At 39.6% G+C, this 22,747-nt stretch overlaps 1 protein-coding gene across 8 annotated transcripts in view; it reads right to left on the minus strand.

Moving 5' to 3' along the window:
• Positions 1-22,747, minus strand: part of IFT81 (intraflagellar transport 81) — a 167,663-nt gene that overhangs the window by 58,035 nt on the left and 86,881 nt on the right. For 6 of the 8 annotated variants that reach the window (XM_072953298.1, XM_072953294.1, XM_072953296.1 and 3 more), the window contains 9 exons: positions 12,542-12,653; positions 11,748-12,440; positions 8,840-9,004; positions 8,209-8,312; positions 7,493-7,673; positions 5,160-5,249; positions 2,529-2,594; positions 2,105-2,215; positions 1,036-1,120 (listed from right to left, as the gene is read on the minus strand). In XM_072953298.1, coding sequence (XP_072809399.1) covers positions 1,036-1,120; positions 2,105-2,215; positions 2,529-2,594; positions 5,160-5,249; positions 7,493-7,673; positions 8,209-8,312; positions 8,840-8,983 — 781 coding nt within the window. In that variant the 5' untranslated portion in view covers positions 8,984-9,004; positions 11,748-12,440; positions 12,542-12,653. Of the gene's footprint in view, positions 1-1,035; positions 1,121-2,104; positions 2,216-2,528; positions 2,595-5,159; positions 5,250-7,492; positions 7,674-8,208; positions 8,313-8,839; positions 9,026-11,747; positions 12,441-12,541; positions 12,736-22,747 lie in introns of those variants that run through there. The other 2 variants (XM_072953292.1, XM_072953297.1) reach the window with 2 other exon arrangements.

Here is a 22,747-nt window from a genome sequence, read left to right on the forward strand (position 1 = left end):
CATATTACAGCATGTATCAATACTTCATTCCTTTTATTATTGAATAATATTCCACTGTTTACTCATTCAACAGTTTAAGGATACTGGGGTTGTTTCTACTTTTTGGCTACTGTGAACAGTGCTGCTATGAACATTTATGTACAAGTTTTTGTGTAGACATATGTTTTCAATTCTCTTGGGCAGATATCTAGGAATGAAATTGCTGGATCATATGGTAACTACATTTTTAACTTTTTTTGAGGAACTGCCAAACTGTTTTCCAAAGTGGTTGCATCATTTTATATTCTCACCAGCAATGTATGCAGGTTCCAATTTCTCCACATCCTTGTCAACACTTTTTATTGATTGTCTTCTTTATTACAGTCATTCTATGTATTATATCTTAGAGTATAATATTTCACAGAATACTAGAATACGTCTTCAACACCAGTGAGAACTTTGTACTGCACTTTCAGTTTGCAAGATCTCCCTTCTGATGAGCAAAAAAAACACTTAAAAACTGACTAGGGTGGGTTTGGTGGTATAATCTGAGATATTAGAACAACGTATTCTCTATGTAAAGCTAATATGACAACAAAGACAGGGATACCCATGTCACTGGCAGAACCCAAAATATGAGAAAACACTCAGTTTTAAGGGTCCAGGAATTTATTCTTTTTTTTTATAGGCCTGGCATGAAAACCAATAGTGCTATTTTTTCCATCCATCTTTCACATAACATCCTTTCTAAGTATCTTACATATTCACACACCAGAGAGCCTTCCTCCATGGTGGTTTTCATTACCTTCACTACCCTGACAAAACACTAAAAGGGAATTAAGAAACACCAGGTGAACCCCAGGTATCTTCATCAGGGCTGTCATTTACTAGCTAGGAAATGATGCCCCAAAATGCTGAGCTATCACTTGATGACAATTAATTCCCAATAGTTGATTGCTTTAAGGAAGATGATCAATTTAAACTAATATTCTCACTGATACAATCACCTATATCATATTACACGATCACCTGTATCATATGACAATTTCCACTTACTTTCAGGCTTCGCATCTGCTGCTGCATGGCGCATACTTTTTAGCTGGTTTTGTATTCTTTGTAGTCTCTGCACTGCATGAAATAGCTTTAAAATACAATTTAAAAACTCTATTATTTGCTTGAAACCTACCACTCACAAAGACAAGCAATGAAAAATACAAGTTCCACATAATTCTTGTGATATAAAAGGAACAAATAATAAGAACCAAGGAAATTATTATGCTAAACCAAAAATTTAACTGGTTCTCTCAATATCTTTTCATGTAACACTTAAAAAAAAAAAGCTTTTAGAAATTTTTCTTTATTTGTTGAATTAGATGATCAAAGAAAAATACCTGTTAAAGAAATACATGCACCAGGCTTTTCTTGTTAAAACACAGTTTTCTCAATTCTAAGGAATGCTAGCATTCTCTGAAATCACGTCTCAGAATCAGAAGCTGATGCTAAGTAAACCATTCAGGGCGTGGGCAAGGCAGCTCACTGCTGCAGTGTAACTATTCTGATGCCAAGTCAAGTTCCAAAAGAGTCAAACACCTAAACTACCCGTTTCGTAGGAAGTGAAGCTGATTTGATATGTATTTTTAATGTACAAGTCTACTCAGTTTTAAGATAGATTTTTAATAAAATAAAAGAAGCACTTCCTAGACAAATTATTTTTTCTTGAAGGCAAAGTATAAAAACATGGACTGTGTGTGATTTTGTGTCTTTTCACAAAAGAATAAAGAATACTGTGATCAGTGGAATAAAATGAATGCTCTCATAGCCCCAGAATCTCAGGATACCCTTTAGAGATTCTAGAAGCTTTATTCACAGTTAATCTTACTGCTTAACATTACAATGAATATTCTGCAATGTTGGAACAACATGAGTTAAGCGTAGACCAAAAGATAGTGTATAGATACATACAGAGGATACAGAACCCCAAAGATGGTATTGTTTCTGCTGTTGGTGGCACAAAATACCTTAAAAGAGTATTCTATCATGTTAACAAAGGGAAACAGGAGCTTCCAGGATTCTAAAAATCTTTACATTTGAATGATCATGAGAATATAAACTTTTATGTGGATACCTGATTCTTTTGTTCCTGTTTCTGTTGGGCAAGAAATTCTTCTCTCTCTTTCTCAACTCTAAGTTGTCTTGCTATTTTAAGCATCCGTTGATGATTCTGAACTGTTTCCACCTACAGTATGGGAATAAGTAGTACATGTTACTGTCAGGTTTAAGACAGACATTAGGAGGTAACAAAACTCAGACTTCCACTTATCATTTCCTTTTGGTAAATAGTATTCCCTAGAGATGACACGAAAGTTCCAGACTCCAGGTCCTTAAAAGTTCTGGGCTACTGCCCAGGGAGATTCCCTTCCCATCAATGTTATTTGAGTCCATCCTTAGATGTACACTCATGCCTTGTTTAATCTTTATTTGCATTCCTAAATCTTTGCAAGTCCTTAGGACTTGGGGCCAAAGTCTTACAGTGCTAGCTCTTGCCTTACCCTTTTCTTCAAACGTTCAACTCTCTTAATGAGCTGATCCTTTTCTTCCTCCATCGCACTGATATCCTAAAAAATAGTCAAGAAGACATTATAAGGAAAAGTATTCTTCATCTGTAGAATTCAAATAAGGTTTTTATATGATTATGCATCTTCCATTTTCTTCACTTACAACTAGAGCATTAAGCAACCAAGATCCCCTTTTAGATAAAGGGCATTTCTGTCCCCCAACCAGAGTTCTTTATTTGGCATCTTGGTGTTCATCTAGAAAAGCAACTAAAACAGGTTATAAAGTAGCAAGGTAAAGCTACCAATTGGCACATTCGTATTCTGATTTCATTATAGGCACGAGATTTTCCAAAAATTTTCTACAATGGAAAGTGTGCAGGTCTAAAAACATGAACAACAGCTGCTGACATCCCATTTGCTCTGTTAAATATCAAACTATATATTCTGCCAATTTTCCATCAAAATTGTTTTTAAGACTATGGTGTTTTCAGGACATAAATTTGTGTCTGGCTTTTGTCAATTAACCAAATTCCTTTCTATAAATAAAGACTTCAAACAAACCACCTTTCTTTTAATCAGCTCCACAATATTCCCAGTAAAAACAACAAAAAAAAAGTCCTTACCAAACCCCAAAACCTAATAAGCTAAGTCTCACAGTAATACTAAAATGAAAAATATACATGGTAGTCAGTATTGATACAGTTTGGGGAAATAGACACTGTTACTCCCTACTGGTGGCATTGTATTGAAGAACAATATCAAGTCTTAAAATAAATGTGCATACTTTCTGGCCCAGTAACTTCACCTCTGGGACTCTATAAGGATTGTCTTAGGTGCTATTTATATCTAAAAATTGGAAATGACCCAATTGTTTGAAGATTATTAAGTAAATTATGTCACAACACAATGAAAGTCACTAAAAATTATGCAGAAAAATGATGACTGACATGATAAAAAGTCATGATATGACATTACTTGAAAGAAGCAGGCTATAACATTTATTTATAATACAATACCAAGAAAAAGGTTTAAATGTATTCACTAAAATATAAGTAGTAGTTATTGCTAGAGCATGGAGTTATGAATGAACTATTTTCTACTTTTAGCTTAATCATATTTCCTTACAAAGAATATGTTAAAAATAATTTGGTAATAATTAACAAAATTAAAATTACAGAATCTAGGTTATTTTATCATTTCAGTTCACTCACATGACATAATAGAGGAACAGGAGATGAACATCTATCTCTTATTCCATACTTTTTTATAAGTATCTACTCATGGGTCTTTCTCTTGCATTAGATGTGAGTTCATCTTTCACATCTAGTATATTCAACAAACTCTTACTGAGAACCTACCATATGCAGGGCACTGTGATAGGCACTAGGGATATAGTGGTGAACAAGATACACAGACATGGTCCTTGCCCTCATAGGGTCTGAATATAGTTGGGAAAACAGACATTAAAATAATCATAATTGTAATCAATGTTACAAAACAAAAAGAATTGGGGGAACTAATCTATCTGAAGAATCTGGGAAGGCCTCCCTGAGGAAGCAACTAACATTAGAAGTCCTGATTAAATGAGAAGATAAAGTTTTTATTTCTAAAAGTACAAAATCTATGAAAGTGAGAATTAGCAAGTCTTTAGAGAAAGAACTTATATGCCTGGTGAGAATATAAAGATATTTTTGGAGAACATTAAGTAACATGCATCAAAAGTCCTAAAAGTTCTCATATGCTTTAATAAGAATTCCAATTCTAGAAATTTATTCTAAGGAAACAATCACAGATATCCCAAAGTAAATTTATGTAGAAGATAATCAGAGCGTTATCTATAACAGCAAGAAATGAAAACAAAACACTAAAAATGGTTAAACTATCTGTACCATGGAGTATTATTTAGTCATTAAAAATCATATTGTAGAAAGATAACCATGGGAATATATTCACAATGTAATGATTAAAAAATAATAAGATACAAATAATTATGGATACAGCGTGATCCCAAATACACACACACATACACACACAAAACCTGAAAGGATATAGTACAACAAAGTGCTAACAATTGGATTTTTTTCCTTCTTTGTTCTTTTTTTTTTTTTTTTTTTGAAATTTTTTCTGAAATTTCTTTGAAGATAAGTTTTTTGGTCACAGCTGCATAGATACAGAAATACATATCTAATATCAGATTTCAGGATGGAATTGGCAGGGTAGATTGCTGGCAGTATATTTCTAGTCCTTTGTTAACATTATTTTAAAAGTCTTCCAGTAATTTTTCCAAGTATGTGCTATCATGATTTTTTTTTCCTTCTTTGTTCTTTTCTCTATTTTCTATAACATATATCCAATGTATATATGTTAGATAAAGACCCAAAATTAAATTACTTTTAATCCATGGTAATGGTCTACATAGTGCATAAGAATCCATTATGAATTCACCCTGGCCTCATTAATTTCTTCAGTAAAGAACAAGCAAATGCCCTACAAGAGAAAATCTGCCATTTGCTATCACTAGTTTCCATATAGTCTTAAGACTCATACTGAATTAACTAAAAATAAAATTGCTAAATCTAATATTATTCAAATCCAGAAAAATTATGATGCTTTTTTTTCCTTTACCCTTCGTATTTCTGCTGTAGAAAATCCAGATGTCTTGAGCTGTTCACATTCTTTATGCAAAGTTTTAAAGGCTTCCATCAACTCTTCATACTAAAAGAACAAGTTGAAAAAATGATAATGACTAGATTCAGTAGGCTTTTCTTTTTTCTATTTTTTATTTTTATTATTTTTAGTAGGCTTTTCTTAATAAAGTTATCTATTAACCTACAGTGATTACTTAAATCATTATAGAATAGCATTAAAATACATCCTTAAACATTTATATAGGACACAAAAAAGTAGGTGTATATTATCCAGTCACTAAAGACTTCTCTGGTTACTTTCCTAACTCACATTCTGTACTCTAGCCATGTTGGTATTCTTTCAATCCCTGGAATAGTCCATACTCCCATCTTTGATTTCCACACCCTATTCCTCTGAGAATACCTATGACCCCCCCCAGGCTGGGTATCTCTTATTCATCCTCCAGGTCTAAGCATAGACCTCACTATCCTCAAAGAGCCTTCTCTAGCCCTGTATCTATCCTATATCAGAGTATCATGATATAAGAGTAAATACCGTATAAAATTATAATTGCTAGTTACTTGTCTGCCTCCCTCCTTTAGACAGTGAGAGCCAGGAGGACAAAGATCATATTACTCATGTAGACTTCTGTATCCCTGGGGCCTAGAATAGTGCATAACTGATATAAGTTTTCAATAAAAAATAGCTGAATGAATGAAAAAAATCTCAACTCTTATGCAAAAATTTTTTAAATAGTATTTTTGGTGGATAATGACAGGAAATTAATAACATTTTTTCTTCACTGATAATATCCTGCAAATCTGTAAATCAATCATTCTAAAACTCTTCATTCAGAAAGACAATGTGCATTTTTAATCAGGCTCTCTGCTAAATGACTGGCTAACTGTGTAAGTTATTTTATATACACAACTCAAAAGATGCTTCAAGAACAAACATGTCTTTATTATTATTAATTCTCCATTAATAATTAGCTGGGCATATTTAGAAAAAACTATTAATAAACTTCCTCCAGAGGAATTAGTTTTTATCCAATTTATTGATGGGGGATGGCAGGGAAGAGAAAATACTTCATGTTTTCACTTCTCTATTTCTCACATAATGTAAAGTCTTCAAAGTAAGGGCTGTAGTGGTCTCATTCTGCTGTACTTTTCTCATGGCTTCTAATGTAAAGTTTGACATAATTATTTGCATAAACCTTTCAACCCTAGAAATGTCTTAAGACATCAATACTGACTCTTTTGAGTGACCACCATGGCTACGCAAAATAACATAATATATGGATGAAAATTCAACATTCAGTTGATCATTTTGTTTCAATGAAAAATTTTGGGCACATACCATATAGAAGCAACCCTACAAAACCCTGGAGAAAAACAAAGATGGATAAAACATGATACCTGTCTTCATAGACCTCACAATCCATTGGGGAGAGAGACTGACAAACTGTTCACAACATACGGGCACAAATAAGTCCACATACCCACTATGGAACAAAAACACAAAGTGCTAAACAGAGGTTTTTTTTTTCCCTTCTAAACCAAAGTCCTTTCAAACCTTAAGCCTGAATCCTCTCCTTCCATAATCTTTGATGGGCAATGCTTTGAAATCCCAGGACTAGGAGTGAGCCCAGCCAGAATCCTGAGCAGTCAAGAGCTTTAAGACCTTAAGGCAAGAACCCAGTATCACCCCAAAACTCTGGTGAGGAAAGAGCACTGAAATTTCAAATTCCTGGTCCTTTCTCTACCTTCTGCCTGCTTGGGACCTTCTTTTGAGAGCACAAGCCTGGCTTCTTTGCCTACACACAATCTTTAAAGGTGCTCACATGTCCCAATTTAACTGGGGTAGTGTCAGTTCACATCTCTTGCTCTGGTGTAACTTTTTTTTTAATTTTATTTTATTGAGTTATAGTCAGTTTACAATGTTGTGTCTGGTGTAATTATTTTGATAGTCCTTTTTCTCTCTGATTTGGATGACAAATTGTAATAGTCACTAACTGATCAACAAAGTGCTCTGCAGTTCCAAGTCCAGGATCCTATCTACCCACATTTCTTAAACAATAAATTAAATTTTAAAATCCTAATTTTAGGGTTTTTTCCTAACCACATACTTTAATCATCAAAATGGTATTTGTGTGCAGTCAATATTTTCATACATGATTACAGTTGAACGTAAGCTGATAACTATTTTACCTTGGTGCCACAGGTAATAAGGATAGCAAATAAACTTAAGAGAGATCAACATATATTTCAACATGTACACCTTGCAACCCACTACAGATAGCTTAAAAACACCATTTATATATTATATACCTGTTTATTGGTATCAGCCACAGTTTCATCCTGAAGAAACTCACTTGGTACCTCAAGTTTTATTAAAAAACGAGCTAAATATGCTCTTTTCTTCAGTTCATTAGTCCTCTGAAGAAGCCAGTGGAGCACTGGATAAATTACAGGTTTACTTCCAATCACCAGGCCCTGACGAAAGGTACTCCTATAAAAAGAAAATAAACACACAGAGGCTTGTAAGTAAATCTTGAAAAGAGATTAACAATTGCTCAAAATCCAATTTACAATTTCCTGATGACTTTCCATGACTCCTTTTAAAAAAAATAAAACCAAGGCTATTCTAAAGTCAGTCTGCACATTAACAATTATAAAATTAGGCCCACAATATATCACTGGAATATATGGGGAGGTTGCTTTGGAACCATTAACTGGCGTGGTCAGCCTTAATACTTCACTTCATTTACTGGGCAGCTTTAAGTTATTGTTTTATGGTAGATAAATGAAAAAATGGAATAGTGGATTTGCCTGACTTTTCTGATTAGGAGAAAGAACTGACCCACTTAAGACGTCTGTGTGACAAAATAACATTAAAAGTTCAAGATTATTTTGAAATTCAGCGATGTTTTTGAGGCCACTGACTTGGGGAGAACAGGTATTGCCTAGAAAGACTGACTGTAGCCTATGAAGGTTTGGCTACTAAAGCACAGCTCTAAGAAAGCATCACTTGATCAGATTCTTACATGTCCGTGGCATTTCCTGGAGGTTTGTATTTAAGGATACCAAGAAGGCTCAACATCCGTTTGGCTGTCTGCTCTGGCATCTCCTCTCGGATATCCACAACTTGCTAACAAATAAAGAAATTGAAAAAAAAAAGTTGTTATTGTATATCTAACAAAGAACAATATTTAATCCCACTGACAAAATAGTTCTGCTAGAGCATAATAGTCACAATGGGGTCTCTTCATAAAAACAGATCAAGTATGGAGGCCCTAGATTCCAAGTGAGGGTACACACAAGTCAAATCAGGATTCATATTATGAAGGTCAAGTTTAAAAAAGCCTCCAGTGGAAAAGGCCGGTGTATGAGAGACATGAGCTAACTTGCAATACAATAAAACCTTTTGTACAAGCACTTTCATTCCAGGACCAAATCTATTTATGTTTGGAAGCAGACAAATAATTTCTAAATAAGGTACAAGTAGATAATTTATTTTTGAGGTAGTAGAGAAAACTTAAAAGTACTATCATTTTACAGGCATGAAAAATTAGGCCCAGAGAGGTTAAGTAATTTGCCCAATACTCACAGATATTTAGTGGCAGAAACGGACTTTCTTGCTGCCCTTTTCATCACAGAGAAAGAGAAAATTCTTACCTTTGGGTCAATCTCAGCCAGAACATCATTGAGAACTTGTAATAGTTGCATTGGCTCCAGGGAATCAAATGTGATTAAATTATAGTTCTTCCTAAAAGGCTCCTTATTGAGATTGTCCACGATGAATTTGATTTGATCACTCATAATTAGGCCTTATAATTTAAACTAAAGAATAAAAATACAGGAAAAAAAATCCAATTTGTTGGTAACAAAGTTCTGTGTTAACAAAATACAGTAAACAAAAAATCAGTATTAAGTTCATAAGAAGTAGGCATAGAAAGTATAATTCTACATGGCATGCAAACTGCTGTGGAAAGGATTATTTTGTTGAAAGAAATTAGAGTATGCAGACTTTATTATAAATACTGTTAACACTTAATGCTGTGTGTTTTTATATATGCATCTGGTGTAATAACAATCACATGAATTAACATCAAATTAACATAGACAAATGAATAATAAATCCCACCTACACTAACATTTCTCCCATTCAGCTCCACAACTTCTACTCAAGGATAAAAACTTGTTAGCCTGTAGACATGCTTCTAATTTTTTTCTTTATTAGCAGTCCACATTAATCCAAATTTCCAATTTCTCTTGAAAATCAGATCTGGCAACCCTGGGTCCAGTTGGTATAAGGCCACAGCCGAATGAAACTGGGAAGAGGCTGCAAGCTTCAGTCTGGGTATGTGCTTTTCGGGTGTGTTTTGTTTTCCTCCCCTGCTACTCTTTACTCACTGATGTTATTGGCTTGGCCTTGTAGGCACTGACTCTAGTAACTCAGGCCTTCATCTCCTTTGCCTTCAATAGTTTGGGTCTCTGCCTCTCACATTCCAAATCATTTGTAGGCTTCTGACTGCCTACAAAATAAAGTCCAAAGTCCTGGATTTTGAGACTCTTTTAAGATCTAGCTCAATTTCACCTTTCCTGATTTTATTTCCAAATTGTTACCTTTCACCCTTTCAAACTTCAGCTAAAATAATCACTGCTCCCTAAATAGTTTCTCCTCCTCTGCCTTCAGTTAATACCGTTTTCTCTGCCTAGGACTATAGGACTATTCTCCTTCCCCCGCCGCCCCACCCTCCAGAGGTTAAATCCTACCTTTCTTTCAAGCCCTGCCCTCCAAATGCAAGTTCCTCCAGGAAATCGCTGCCCTCCACGTTCTGCATCAGAATAGCAGCACCTGCCCTCCAAGTTGACCACTTTATCAGTACTGCTCTCCTGGAGTTACTTTTCTATTTTGTACTAGTTACTACTGTACAGTTTCTCTTCTCTATTAAACTGTAAATTCCATGAGGACATATCTGCCTAATTCTCTCTCTGTATACCCACTGCATCTAAAACAGTGGCTTCTTCTGTTAGACTTAATGAATTTGTTCACAGGCCCAAGGTCAGAAAAAAACATAAGCCTAAACAGGGTGGCAGTGAGAAAGATCATAAATTTTTAAAAACATTGATTATCTGACTAATTGTTGAAACAGCTTAACCAAGACTCCTAATGTTTCTTGCATGTTTAGTATGGGAATAAGTGGTAGAAAGTTGCAAGCAAGCAATTTTTTAAACCAGCAATTTTTTAAAAATGAATTAAAAAATGAACTGCTACAGAAAGAAAGAAAGAAAAAAAATACTTCAGTGATCCCTAATAGTTTTGAATCATGAATGAAGAGATGCCATTTTATGTAAGATATTAGTTGGAGCTGCATGAACCTTGCTCTGAAATAGATTTTTTTACATTCAGTGGGTGGAGCTGGATATTTAGAAAACATCAAAATGTATAAGTATTATCATTTCCCTATAATTATGATAATATTATGAGTAAATGATTATTATTGCTGAAAAATAAGCCAGAAGATGGTAGAAAAGATAACCAATGCAGTTTAATGTGAAGTTTCCTTCAAGCTGTAAAAGCAAAACCTTTGCATAAATTAAATAAAAATCCACATTGGAGAAGCAATTTTTCCACTGTTGAAAGTATTTTATATAAAAGTCCATGTCACAACCTTCACACATGATATATTTAATTTTTAGGTGGAGGGGCATAGCTCAAGTAGTGGAGTGCTTGCTTGGCATGCACGGGGTCCTGGGTTCAATCCCCAGTACCTCTTCAATAAGTAAAATTAATTACCTCCCCCCCAAAAAATAAAAAATGAAGTGACATATTTTAAAAATTTTAAAAATCATTTAGGCGTTATATATGTAGAAATTACATATATAAAACATAACATATACACACAAATATATATTCTTTTTTCCTTTTCCAAAAAACAAAACACTTGGATAAACGAGTAAAATGTTACCAGGAAAAGAAACTAACTGCGTTTCCCACCTAGTTGCCCACCAGCTTTCAGATGGTCACCCGCTAAGGACAAAGACGTACTGAACAGGTAGGTTGTCTATGCCCAGTGGGCTCTGGGTTCTAAAATTAGCAAAAGCAATTACTCTTCCCTCTTCTAGCGGAAAGCTGCCACACTAATTCACAAGCACTCACCCACATAAGAACCTGAGGGGGTGGGGGGAAGAATTAAAACCAGGACAGGCGTTTATCTGGCACAACTCGGGACAGAAACGATATTGCCCTGGTCCCAGAGTCGCAAGAGCGCTGGACCCGCAGCCTCCTAAGACTCCCCAAAATAGTGTCCTCACCCCTCTGCCCCCGAGGCTCGGGGAAGGGGACCACATACGACCCAGGAACCTCGCGGGTGCTGCTCTGGGCCCCATGACGGTTCATCCTGCCAGGGAGCGCCCTGGATCACCTCGAGGCCCCACAGGGGCTGACCCCCAATGTGGGGGCTTTGCTGCGACCCCTTCACTTGCGAGGTGTGGTGCTGAGAAGGGAAAGAGGAGGGGAGCTCGCTCGCTCCTATTTCGGGGTTCGGGGGAGTTTCCGAACGCGGGTTAGCGAGGTTACCTCAAATTCTCCTCACGAAACCACTTTCCCCCCAGGAGGCATCCGGGCTCTAATGGGTTCCTAGAGACGAGCTCCTTGGCAACGGTTGCTAGGCCGTGGACACGTCACTTCCGGTGGGGAGGGTCGGCGAGTTGCCGCGGGGCTCCGGTGCGGGCGGGCGCGCGCTCGGGAGGTAGGGGCTCAGGAGATGTGGTGCTGAGCGTGCGGAGCCCACGTGCAAACTGGGTTTACACGTTCTGAGCCGCTGCAGACAGCCTAGGGATTGGGGGGTTGTTACCGTGGCAATAAACTTTCCCAAACGTCCTGCAGTTGGCAGTTAACAAAATCCTCTCTTCATTATTAACCCGTTATTTAACCATGTTAAATGTGTCTTTTCTTTCCTTCCTCCTTTCTTTTCTTCCTTCCCTCCTTCCTTCATTCCTTCATTCACCAAAAATCGGTAATGACTTCTTTGTTTGAGGCAGGGCCGTTGGGATTTGGGTTGAGGAAGCATTTGGCCTGAGCTTCAAATTTAGGTTTTTGACATAACTATCTCCAAATTAGGTTATACGTAGGAACAATTGTAGTCTCTGGTGGGATGAAAAGAAGACACATTCATCATAGATTTCAGCTTCTTTGTCATGTTATTAGGCCACACAGCCTGTAGTGGGAATTAATTATTTTTCATCCAAAATTTTTTAATATGCTGAGAGCCTAAAAGAATTAAAAAAAAAAAAAGTAAATGGCCTAAGCTCCTTTTGGCTTCTGAGAGCCTATTTTTAGGCACCTGCAGAAATGAGTAAGGTCCTACTTACATCTTCATGGAGCCTTCCATGAGGTAGGTGGGAGGAAATCTTCATGCCCAGGTCACAGAGGAGGCCAGGAAGACTACCACAGCAGACAGAACCCCAGGATTGCACCAACTGGCTGTAGGAGGAGACCTTAGTTGGTGAATGGTATTTTGAACAGCACCTATTAGACTGGAGACCGCTGTATGTGGTGATGTCAGCTGGCAATGAAGAAATGAGAAGGAATAAAACGAAATTCCTTACACCCTGAAAACTTAGTTGCCTGGTCAAACATCTTGAAAGAAACCAACTAAAGATTTAGCATCAGATTTACAAAAGAAAGCAAAACAAAACAAATTCCGAATTAGGTATCTCCTGTATGCCCTCCTCTGTGCTGGCTGGGGGGATGCAGTGGTGGGTGTGGAATTACCAGGCCTCTGTCCCCCTGGAGCTCACAGTCTAGTTCGGGAAGAGAGACAGTTGAACAGGCAACACTAATACAACTATGATAAATACTATAATAAAAGGACTCAATGATGGCAGAACCCAGATGTAGGGTCCCAACTTTATTTGGAGCTGTAGGGACCGTACTCTAAGGAGAGGTTCCATCAGACAGGGTGGTGTTCAAAAGTCAGTAAAAATTAGCCAAACAGAAAAGGGGAGAGTTATTTGGGCAGAGGGAGCAGGATGTTCCAAGATGGGTACACTGCTGGCTGCAGGGCACTTGGAGAGAAACTAAGACGGGTCCCAGTTCATAGCAGCTTAAAACTAGTTGGAAGAGGCAACATTTAAAACGTTGAAAAGTTAAATAACTTAAGTAAGGCTCGGAGTAACAATGAAAGATGCATACAAGGGATGAAATAATTGATCGATCCTGTTGGATGTGTTACAAGATTCCCCTGGCTGCCAGGATTTGAATCTTGGATCGCTGTTGTGTGGCCTCGCCTATTTCATTTCCTCATCTCTGAAATGTGGCTATCTATAATAATAATATCTTTCTAAAAGGGCTGATATGAGGATTGAGTGAGTTGATACAAGGAAAGCGATCAGAACAATGCCTGACATTAGAAGAGCTAAGGACATTTGCCCTTTTTTCCCCTTCTTTTAAAAAAATCAGATGGTTAGATATGCTTCTTCGATAGTCTACAAATGCAGGCTCTACAAAGATAAGGGTGGCTTTTCTAGCAGTTTTTAGTTCCTCCTCTGCCTGTTGCTGCTGTTATGGAAACACCACACATTTAAGTTATAAGAATTCAATCCTGTGTAAATTCAAGTAAGCAACGGAATCTACTCTTTGCACTCAAACTTGAGTTAATTTTATGCTTAATGTGATTGCTCTGAAACAAAGGAAAGAATCTGAAGCCCGTCAGCATGCTTCCTGGGATCCATATACTGAGAAGCATATTCCAACCTGAAGCAAAACAGAGAGACCTAGAGAGGCCTGCACATCTTGGGTCCCTGCCTATCTATCAGGCCCACACACAGGCCAAAGGAAGACTTGCTACCACCCCTTAATTCATTTAAGATAAAAAGATTCATTGAGGAGTCCAGGAAGAACTCTTTAGCAACAATTTTACCACAGTGAAGGCATTGCTGATTACATCCCAAGTGATGCCACCCACATGAAGACTTTTTTTCTCCTTAGATGCTTCCTTGTAAACCCTAAAGATGCCTCTTGGCTGAACTATGGTTGACGCTTTTAATAGGTGAAGAGAAGTCTCAGTCACAGGAGACAGACTTTCTGAAAGACTCCCACTCCTACCGTGACTTTTTTAATAGCTTATTAAGATACAATCCACATACATACAATTCACCCACTTAAAGTACACAACTCAGTTGCTCTTAGCATATTCACAAAGTTGCGCAACCATCACCGCTATCTAACCCCAGAACATTTTCATTCCCCACCTCAAAACACCCCATTCCCTTTAGCCATCATCTCCTGGTTTGCAATAAAAAAAAAAAAAAAAACCCTACCACTTCTCAGCTCCTGGCAACCACTATCTGCTTTTCTTTTCTATGGATTTGCCTTTTCTGGACATTTGATATAAATGGAATCATAAAATATGTGGCTCTTAGCATCTGGCTTCTTTCACTTAGTGTAATGTTTTCAAGGTTCATCCATGTGGTAGCAGATATTAGTACTTCATTCCGTTTTACGGCAGAATAATATTTCATTGTATGGATTTTTGATCATCCATTTACCTGTTGATGGACAGTTGGTATTTTTTTTTTTTACTTTTTGACTACAATGAATGGTGCTGCTATGAAAACTCACGTACAGACCTCCACTCTTATGGATAAAGCATTTCCATTGACTAAGTCCTGTGAGCAGGGTATGTACATCAGGGGCATGGGTAAATGGAGGGCTGGTCCTCTTGGATTTGTCTTTTCCTTTCCGGTCTTGTTAATTTTGGCCTCTTGGGTCCTCTGATTGCAGACAACAGGACCAAAGATGTAGATTCTTTAGCAGTTTTTGGTTGTAACAACAGACTGTTGTTGAAAACTACTCATCCTTTGCTACCAAAGCATTAAAATCCCCAATTTGCTTCTAAGCCAAAGCCCTTTCAGAAGAAAATGCTGTTATGTGGTATTATCCTTTAAATGTTCACCAATCTCCAGTGGAGGAGAGGGTGGGGAGAAGTGTGGAGGACATGAGAAAGAAAGTGGAAGCTGCCCCTTCTAGCTCCCTTATTTAACCTTGTAGATACGGCAAGGACCATTCACAGTTGTGAACCTCTAACTCTCGGTCAAGTGTTTTTTCAAGACTCAGTTTAGTACTAGATAAAAATATAGAGATTGGTCATCATTTCATGCAACTGTGAATTCCAAGTATAGTACTACCTTCAGGTATGGCTTGATCTAGGAGCTCAATGATGTCATCTTGACTTTCTCCCTCCATCTCTTTGTCTCTCAACTCCACTTTCCTGAGTGGGCTGTTAGTAACAAGAGGCTTCCATTCTTCTAGCCTAGCAAACTCAATAAAAGTAGACTCTTTGCTTAATAGTTCCAGCAAATTCCCTGGGCAACTCTCATTGGTCCAAAGTGTGTCAGACCATTCCTGAATCAATTGTTATGACTCTGATGGACATAGCAATAGACTGGGTAAGGATGGTTCCTCAAAAGGAAGGGCTGGATTCTGTTACCAGAAGTAGAGATACTATGCAAACAAGAACAACAGTCCTGTTCAGGTGGTCAGGTAAGGAGGTGGTTAAATCTTAAAAGCTGGGTAAGCAAAACCAGAAGAGGAAGAAATGAGATTGTACTTATATTGCGGGAAGTATGTGTATCAGTGTGAAACTTCTCCCTTATTTCCTTCAAACAAATTATCTTTTTTCAATGCAGACTTCCCCGATGGGCCAAATGGGGTCTTGGGATAACAGCAGACCCTCCGGGTCCCCACAAAAATCTGACGATGCCATGCACTTAATTTCTCCAGCCTCTTCTCATTTCAGAGCTTTCAAACAAGAACTTTTCTGTGCAGAGTACAGGGAATTCAAGCCAATTTTCTGTTTTTGGTATTAAATTTAGACCTTTCATCCTGACCATGAGATATTTCTGGATTCTGCACGAGTATTCAGCGAATGCCAGTTTTCAAGATGCTATCCCATCTGGGGCTACTCTGCACACTGCCCACTTTATCTCATTCTTTTAAAACTGGGAAAAATGACCCAGACACAGGAACAAATTCGGAAGTGGGTTATTCCGTCATCCATTAATTGTCATCTAATGCCTTTGCCATCTAGGTTACTTGGAGATGAAAGAAATTAAACTTAAATGGAAACTTGAATTGAGTTTTGCAGATATCCTAAATTGTCTCTGCTCTGGCAATTTAATCTTGTGAGTAGCAGAATGTGCTTTCCTAAAAGGTTAGAAGGTAAATAATATGTGAAACATTAAACTGAATGGATGAGATTCCAGAGCTCTTATTAAATGCCTGCCTGGCACATTTTTGTCAAATGGTTTTTTAAAATGGGTTTTGTGAGATTCATGGGCAGTGTAGAGGAGCCAAAATAATATGCAATTCATATTAGCTCCTTGGTTGTAAGTATGGGTTGAAGTATAGAATGCATCTAACACTCTTACTGGGCTCAAATAATAATTATGGCATCACTTACTGAGGGCTTACTGCATGTCAGGAACTTTGTTAAATACTTCATGTATGTGTCAGAATTTATTAAAATATCAACTATGTGTGTACTCCTTCTGCTTCCCCTCCTCTTAAACAATCTGCATCACCTTGAGTTTTTCAGGCTGAAATCAGAAGCTCTACTTCTGTCTTTTGTAAAGGTCTAAAGTCTTTGAGGGAGTTTATACTGGCTGTCATCAAAAGAGGACTGGAGAGAAAAGTTCCTTCCAGAGTAAGAAGATACAAGAGAGATGCTAAGAAGATTGGGAAAGGATCACATGTTGATAAATCTGGGGTGGCTCCTGAGAAGGTGGAAATAACCCCCAGGAGGCCACACCATGAGTCCAGTGGCTTCCAGTGTGGTCCAAGCTTTCCTTGTCTCAGGCCTGACACAAAGCATCAGTGCCACTGGACCTAAAAGGACCAGACAGCCTGGGATGATGGGTGGGTGACCAAGCAGTCACAGGGATGGGCCACTGACAGGAGATTGCAAGTGATTCTCTGAAGCTTTGTCACTGCAGAAGGGCAAAAGGACTTGGCAACCTCCAGGATATGTGTAGGGAAGAGATGCCCAGGAATGACAGGATGGGGCTTCAGAGCTGGAATTCAGTTGATTATAATACACTTCCTCTAGCAAATCTGAGTTGCAAACTGAAATGGGTAATCTCTGTATCAGTCAGCTTCCTGGCAGGATAAAGAAGGCACACTCTGGGCAACTGAGGAGAGCTTAAAAAACGACTATTTCTAAAGGTGTGGGTCAGCTTTATGGAAACCAACAAGGGTCCAGAAAACAAAGGCAGTCATTGCAGCCTAACCTGAAGCAGCCAGAGAAGGGAACAGGCCCCAGAAGCCCGACACAGAAGCTGTAATAGAGAAGGTTGCCCAACAGGAGCCTTTAGATGCAACCAGTCTTGACCTCACTCTCCTCCCACCCTCTGATCTCCTGCCTGGCCTCCTGTTAGCTAAACCCAACAGGGAACCAGAGGGGCAGGTATCCCTTGAAATCACTAGTGCACACTGGCTTTCCAGGGAGAAAATGGCAAAGTGGGGATCTGGAGGGACAGAAGGAATGAATTATAAATTGAATTATACAATAAAAATGATGGACAGATTTTTTTTTTTTTTTTGAGAAAGATCTTGTATGGTCAGCTGAACCACTCCCACATCTGCAAGCTGCCCTGGTTCTCCAGCTGAAGTTCCAGGCATCGCACAGAGTTAGGCCTAATTTCATTTTGGCACACTGCCCACGCCCACATCATCTCATTTTAATCTTCATGACAGGTTTGCAAGGGCAGTATTGTTTTTTCCATTTCATGATTAAGGCAATTGAGGCCTGGAGAGTTAATAGAGGGCCCAAGGTCTCATAGCTGGCAGCTGGCTGAGCCAAGATTCAAACACAGGTCTGCCTGATCCCAAAGCCATTTTCACCAACCCCTAAACTGGCTCTAAATGGCTCAGCAATCTGGAAGAAGGATCATAAATCAAGCCACTGAGGCAAAGCAATTTTCTGTGTGAGGCAAAGGGATTTTCTGTGTGGGAGGGCCAATGTTAACACACTGTCTGGCTTTCTCTGCCTACAAGGGCTTTGCCAAGGAAACTCTTTTCTTCCCCAGGTAGGGCTAATAGTCTGAAATCTAAACGCTTACTCTGGAATCAAAGAAGGGGAAGATGGAGAGAAAACACTTGGCCAGTGATGGGAAAAAAGTGTATTTTCATTTCAGATGCCTTTCAAGTTCTTTTTTTCCCAGCTGAGTGCTGGTGTATTTATAGAATTCAGGGGGAGTATTTAAGGGTAACCAGCAGTGGATCTGCATTTTGGGCCATCAGGAAGCTCAGAATCATGCAGGAAAAGGTTGATGGGAGGGGACAAGAAAAGGCCAGGAGCAGCAGGGCACAAAACAGTCTTCTCCTTCAACATGATGCCAAGATCTTTCCTCCCTCCTGGGCTGATGACGTCAAATCAAGGTCTATAAGAGTGCTATAGATGGAATTATAGAATCAAACGGATGGATGGCTAAACAATTTGTGGTATAAACATACAGCAGAATATTACTCAGGTGTAAAAACAAATGAAGTTCAGAGACATGTTACAACAGGGATGAATCTTGAAAACACTTTCAGTGAAAGAAGCCAGACCCAAAAAAAGGCCACATATTGTATGATTCCATTTATATGAAGTATCTAGAAAAAGGCAAATCCATAGAGGCAGAATGCAGGCTGGCGATTGCCAGGGGCTGAGGGGGAGGAAAGAATGTGGAGCAACTGCTTCATGGGTACAGGATTTCCTTTGGGGGTGATGGAAATCTAGAAATAGACAGAGGTGGGGGTTGCACAATATTGTGAATGCACCAAATGGCACTGAATTTCCCCTTTAAAACGGTTTATTTTATGTTATGTAAATCTCACCTCAGTTTAAAAAAAAATGATGGGCAGTCAGGGCATTGGGAGGTCACCCCAAGTCTTCCAGGCTGTGTTTGCTCCCTACAGCTGAAGTCCCAGGTGCTGCACGGCATAAGGCCCGATTTCCTTCTAGGCTTCCCTTCTCTCTCTGCTCCCTGACCACTGTTTTCCTTTCAGTTGCTCAGACACACCGAACCTGCCCCAGCCTCAAGACCTTTGCACTGCTGTTTCTCCTGCCTGGTTGTTCTTTACCCAGGCCTTCACCAGCCTGGCTCCTCCTCACTCAGGTCACAGCTCAGACGTTAGTTTCTCAGGGAGGCCTTTCCTGACCCCTTGACTTAAAGTAATCCAGCTACCAGCCATTCTCCATCACTGTGTTTCAGACTGTGGATTATGGCCCATTAGTGGGTACTGAAATCAGTGTAGTGGGTCCTGACTGACATTTTAAAAAACTGAAATGAAATGGAATAGCAACTATCACACAGGATAAAGGTAGATACTTCTGTGTCAGAAATACTTTTGCTGCGTAACAAACCACTCCAAATTTCTTGGCTTAAAAACAGCACCTTTCTGCCTACAAGGCTATGGGTGAGGTGGGCTCAGCTGGCAGTTCTGCTCCACCTGGCACCTGCTGGGGTCGCCGTGTGACTGAATGCAGCCAGGAGCCTGTCTGGGGCTGGAACATCCAAGATGGCTTCCCTCCTTTCAGGGACCTCAGAGCCCACTGCCATTTCTCCCTCTTTGGACTCTCTTTTTCTCCTGGTGGTCTCTCATCATCCAGTGGTCTAACCTGAGCTTCCTTACGTGGCAGCTGGGTCCTAAGGGCATAAAAGGGAAAGCCACCAGGCCTCTTCAAGCTGAGGCCCAGAACAAGCACAGTGTCATTTCCATCGCATTCTATTGGTCAGAGCAAGTCATAAGACCCTCCCAGATTCAAGGAAAGGAGAAACAGACTCTGCCTCTCGACAGAGGAGTGCATACCAGGAATGATGTTTGCCAAACTGTTGGCAGACATCTTTGCAGACCATCTACCAAAAATTGTTTTGTGAAAGTTTTATTTCAGCTCAGTAAACATACATGTGTGTTCATTGGGTCACACAACAAATATATTTCTTACCATGAGTCACAGTCAAAAGGTTTGAAAAACATTCCTTCCACATCCCTTTTTAAATTTCTTCCATAGCACTTATTACGCTCAGAACTGAATTACCTTTATCATGTATCTCCCTCCTCAGAACATAAGCTCTCTTGGGGCAGGGACCTTGTCTACCTTGTTCACTGCTGTATCCCCAGCACCTATCAGGGCCTGGCACTTAGCAGGTGCTTAATAAAAATCTGCTGTTGTTGGATGGGCAGTAACAGCTATCATTTATGGGGTGCTGAATACTTAAAAGCGTTCGTTATCTCATTTAATTTGTTCAACACATATTTGAGTTCCTACTGTGTGCTAGTGTAACCACAGGGAACAAAACAGACAATAATCACTACCACAAACGACAATAATCATTACACTGTGATACTACAAAGGTATTGAGTAGATTTGTTGATACAGTTTTGACAGATAAGGAAACTGAGAGGTTAGGCAATTTGCCCAAGGTCATACAGCTAATAATTCACCCTGATAATCCTTCTCCACTCTGCCACAGATGTTGGGTCTTGTGCAGAGATGGGCCTAAGTGGTTACAGATCTTAATTCCTGCAACTGCTTCCTTGAAGGCTCAAGCTTCTTTCTGGGAATCAGGCACTGGGCAGTGGGAAGAGGCGAGTCCCATGACCTCAGAGTCCCTGCCTACCCCCACCCCCAGCCCCCCCCACTCCGTGACGACGGCTCACACCTGGGGTGTTGCAGATTTGAGCCACAGGTCTCAGTCACCCCCACTGTCTTATCGGCATGTGACATCCCCAAGTGGCTGGGGCCCGCAGGCCTGGCAAAGAATGCAGCCCGAGCAAAAATAAACCTGCCACATTCTTTGGCAGCCCCCTGCCCCTTCCCGCTCTCCAGCCATCGGTCCTCACAGCAGAGCCTGCCAGAGAAGGCCGAGAGAGGGAGAGCAGGGTGGAGGAAGTGCCGCTGCGGTCCAACCCTGAGAAAGAGAGGGAGAGGGGAAGAGAGGAAGAGAAAGAGAGAGAGAGATCACCTTATATGGGAACATGCGCAGACAATGTGTGGCAATGGCTTAGAGGGCAGCAGAGGTCAGATACCAGACAGATGGAAGAAATTAAACATGGGACAGAGCGTATTCCTGGGCCCTGAAAACAGCTCTTGTTTCACAGCGAGTTCGCACAAAACCTGGCCCGTTTTCCTTTTTTGCCTAAGCCGAGCAAGATGTGCGTCCTAAACTCTACATGACTTTGAGTCAGGCCCCCGAGTCTGGCTTGGCTGAGGTCTCAATCCTTTCAAGTCATTTCTTTCACGAACAAAATTCCTCTTTGCAAAAAAAAACCCCCAAAACTGGGCTTGTTTCCCAAGAGTTTCCAATATCTCTCCAAACCACGTAAATTAGTGGCTAATGAGTAAATACCCCTCCATTTCTCATTCATTTATTCATTCTTTCATTCAACAAATATTGAGGACCAATTATACCCCATGCACAGAGCAGGGTCTGGAAAGACAGTCTTGATGATAATAAGTAATAGTAATAATAATAACAATAACAATAACAGTAATAGTTAACCATTTGTTGATCTGCACTCATCTGATACATATTTCAGTTCATAACAATTTACTTAGCACCTTCCATTTTCAAGTCATTGGTGATACCTCATGTTGATCTAGAATCATCTGGTTCCAGCCGTTGTGGAGTTTACAAGGGGGTGGGGGAGTAGAAATGACAGCTATTGAACGAGTGATCCCACTGGACCCTAACAGCAGCTTTTGGAGTTAGCTACCATTGCTGTCTCCATCTTACACAGGGTTTCTTCAACCTCAGCACTACGGACATTTTGGGTTGGATCATTCTTTGCTCTGTGTGTGCGTGTGCGTGTGCATGTGCACGTGTGTATGCATGTGCGTGTGTGTGTGTTGGTAGGTAGGAGGTGCTGCTCTGTGCACTGTAGGATATTTAGCAATATCTCTGGCCTCTACCCACTAGGCATCAGTAGCAATAACTCTCCCTCCAGTTCCTTCAGTTTTGACAACCAAAAAATATCCAGAGATTGCTAAATGTCCATGGTGGACAAAATTGATTCTAGTTGAGAATCATTTTTTCAACAGATGAGGAAGCAGAGGCTCAGGGCAGGTAATACAACTTCCCTAAGGTCGTACTACTGGCAAGTAGGGCTCACATCCTGGTCATTCTGCGTCCAAAGCCTGTGGGCCTAACCATTACAGTTTGAAAACCTGTTTCCTTGACAACAGATGACTATGGGTTTGGATGGTTGTAGAACTTATTAGCTCATTTCACAAAATGGAAGTCATCAGTGTTAGTTCAGATCCTCTGAGAAGCAGATGCCAAGACAGGCACAGACTTGCAAGAGATTTACTGAGGATTTCTTTATTTATGCCTATGGAGGACAAAGGAGAAGAAAGTGAGGGTAAGCAGGAGACTGTTCAGACTGTGACGATGGCCTGATACCTTGCAAGGAGAGGGAGAAGGAAGGACTGGCCTTGGACAGCAGCACAGTTCTAAGAAAGTTTTGGCCATGCTGAAAGGGAGTCCCCCAGCCACGGTCAGCTGTAGGAGAAATTCAGGTTGGGCAGCAGT

The sequence above is a fragment of the Vicugna pacos genome, chromosome 32 (assembly GCF_048564905.1).
Source record: "Vicugna pacos chromosome 32, VicPac4, whole genome shotgun sequence".
Classification (NCBI taxonomy): domain Eukaryota; kingdom Metazoa; phylum Chordata; class Mammalia; order Artiodactyla; family Camelidae; genus Vicugna; species Vicugna pacos.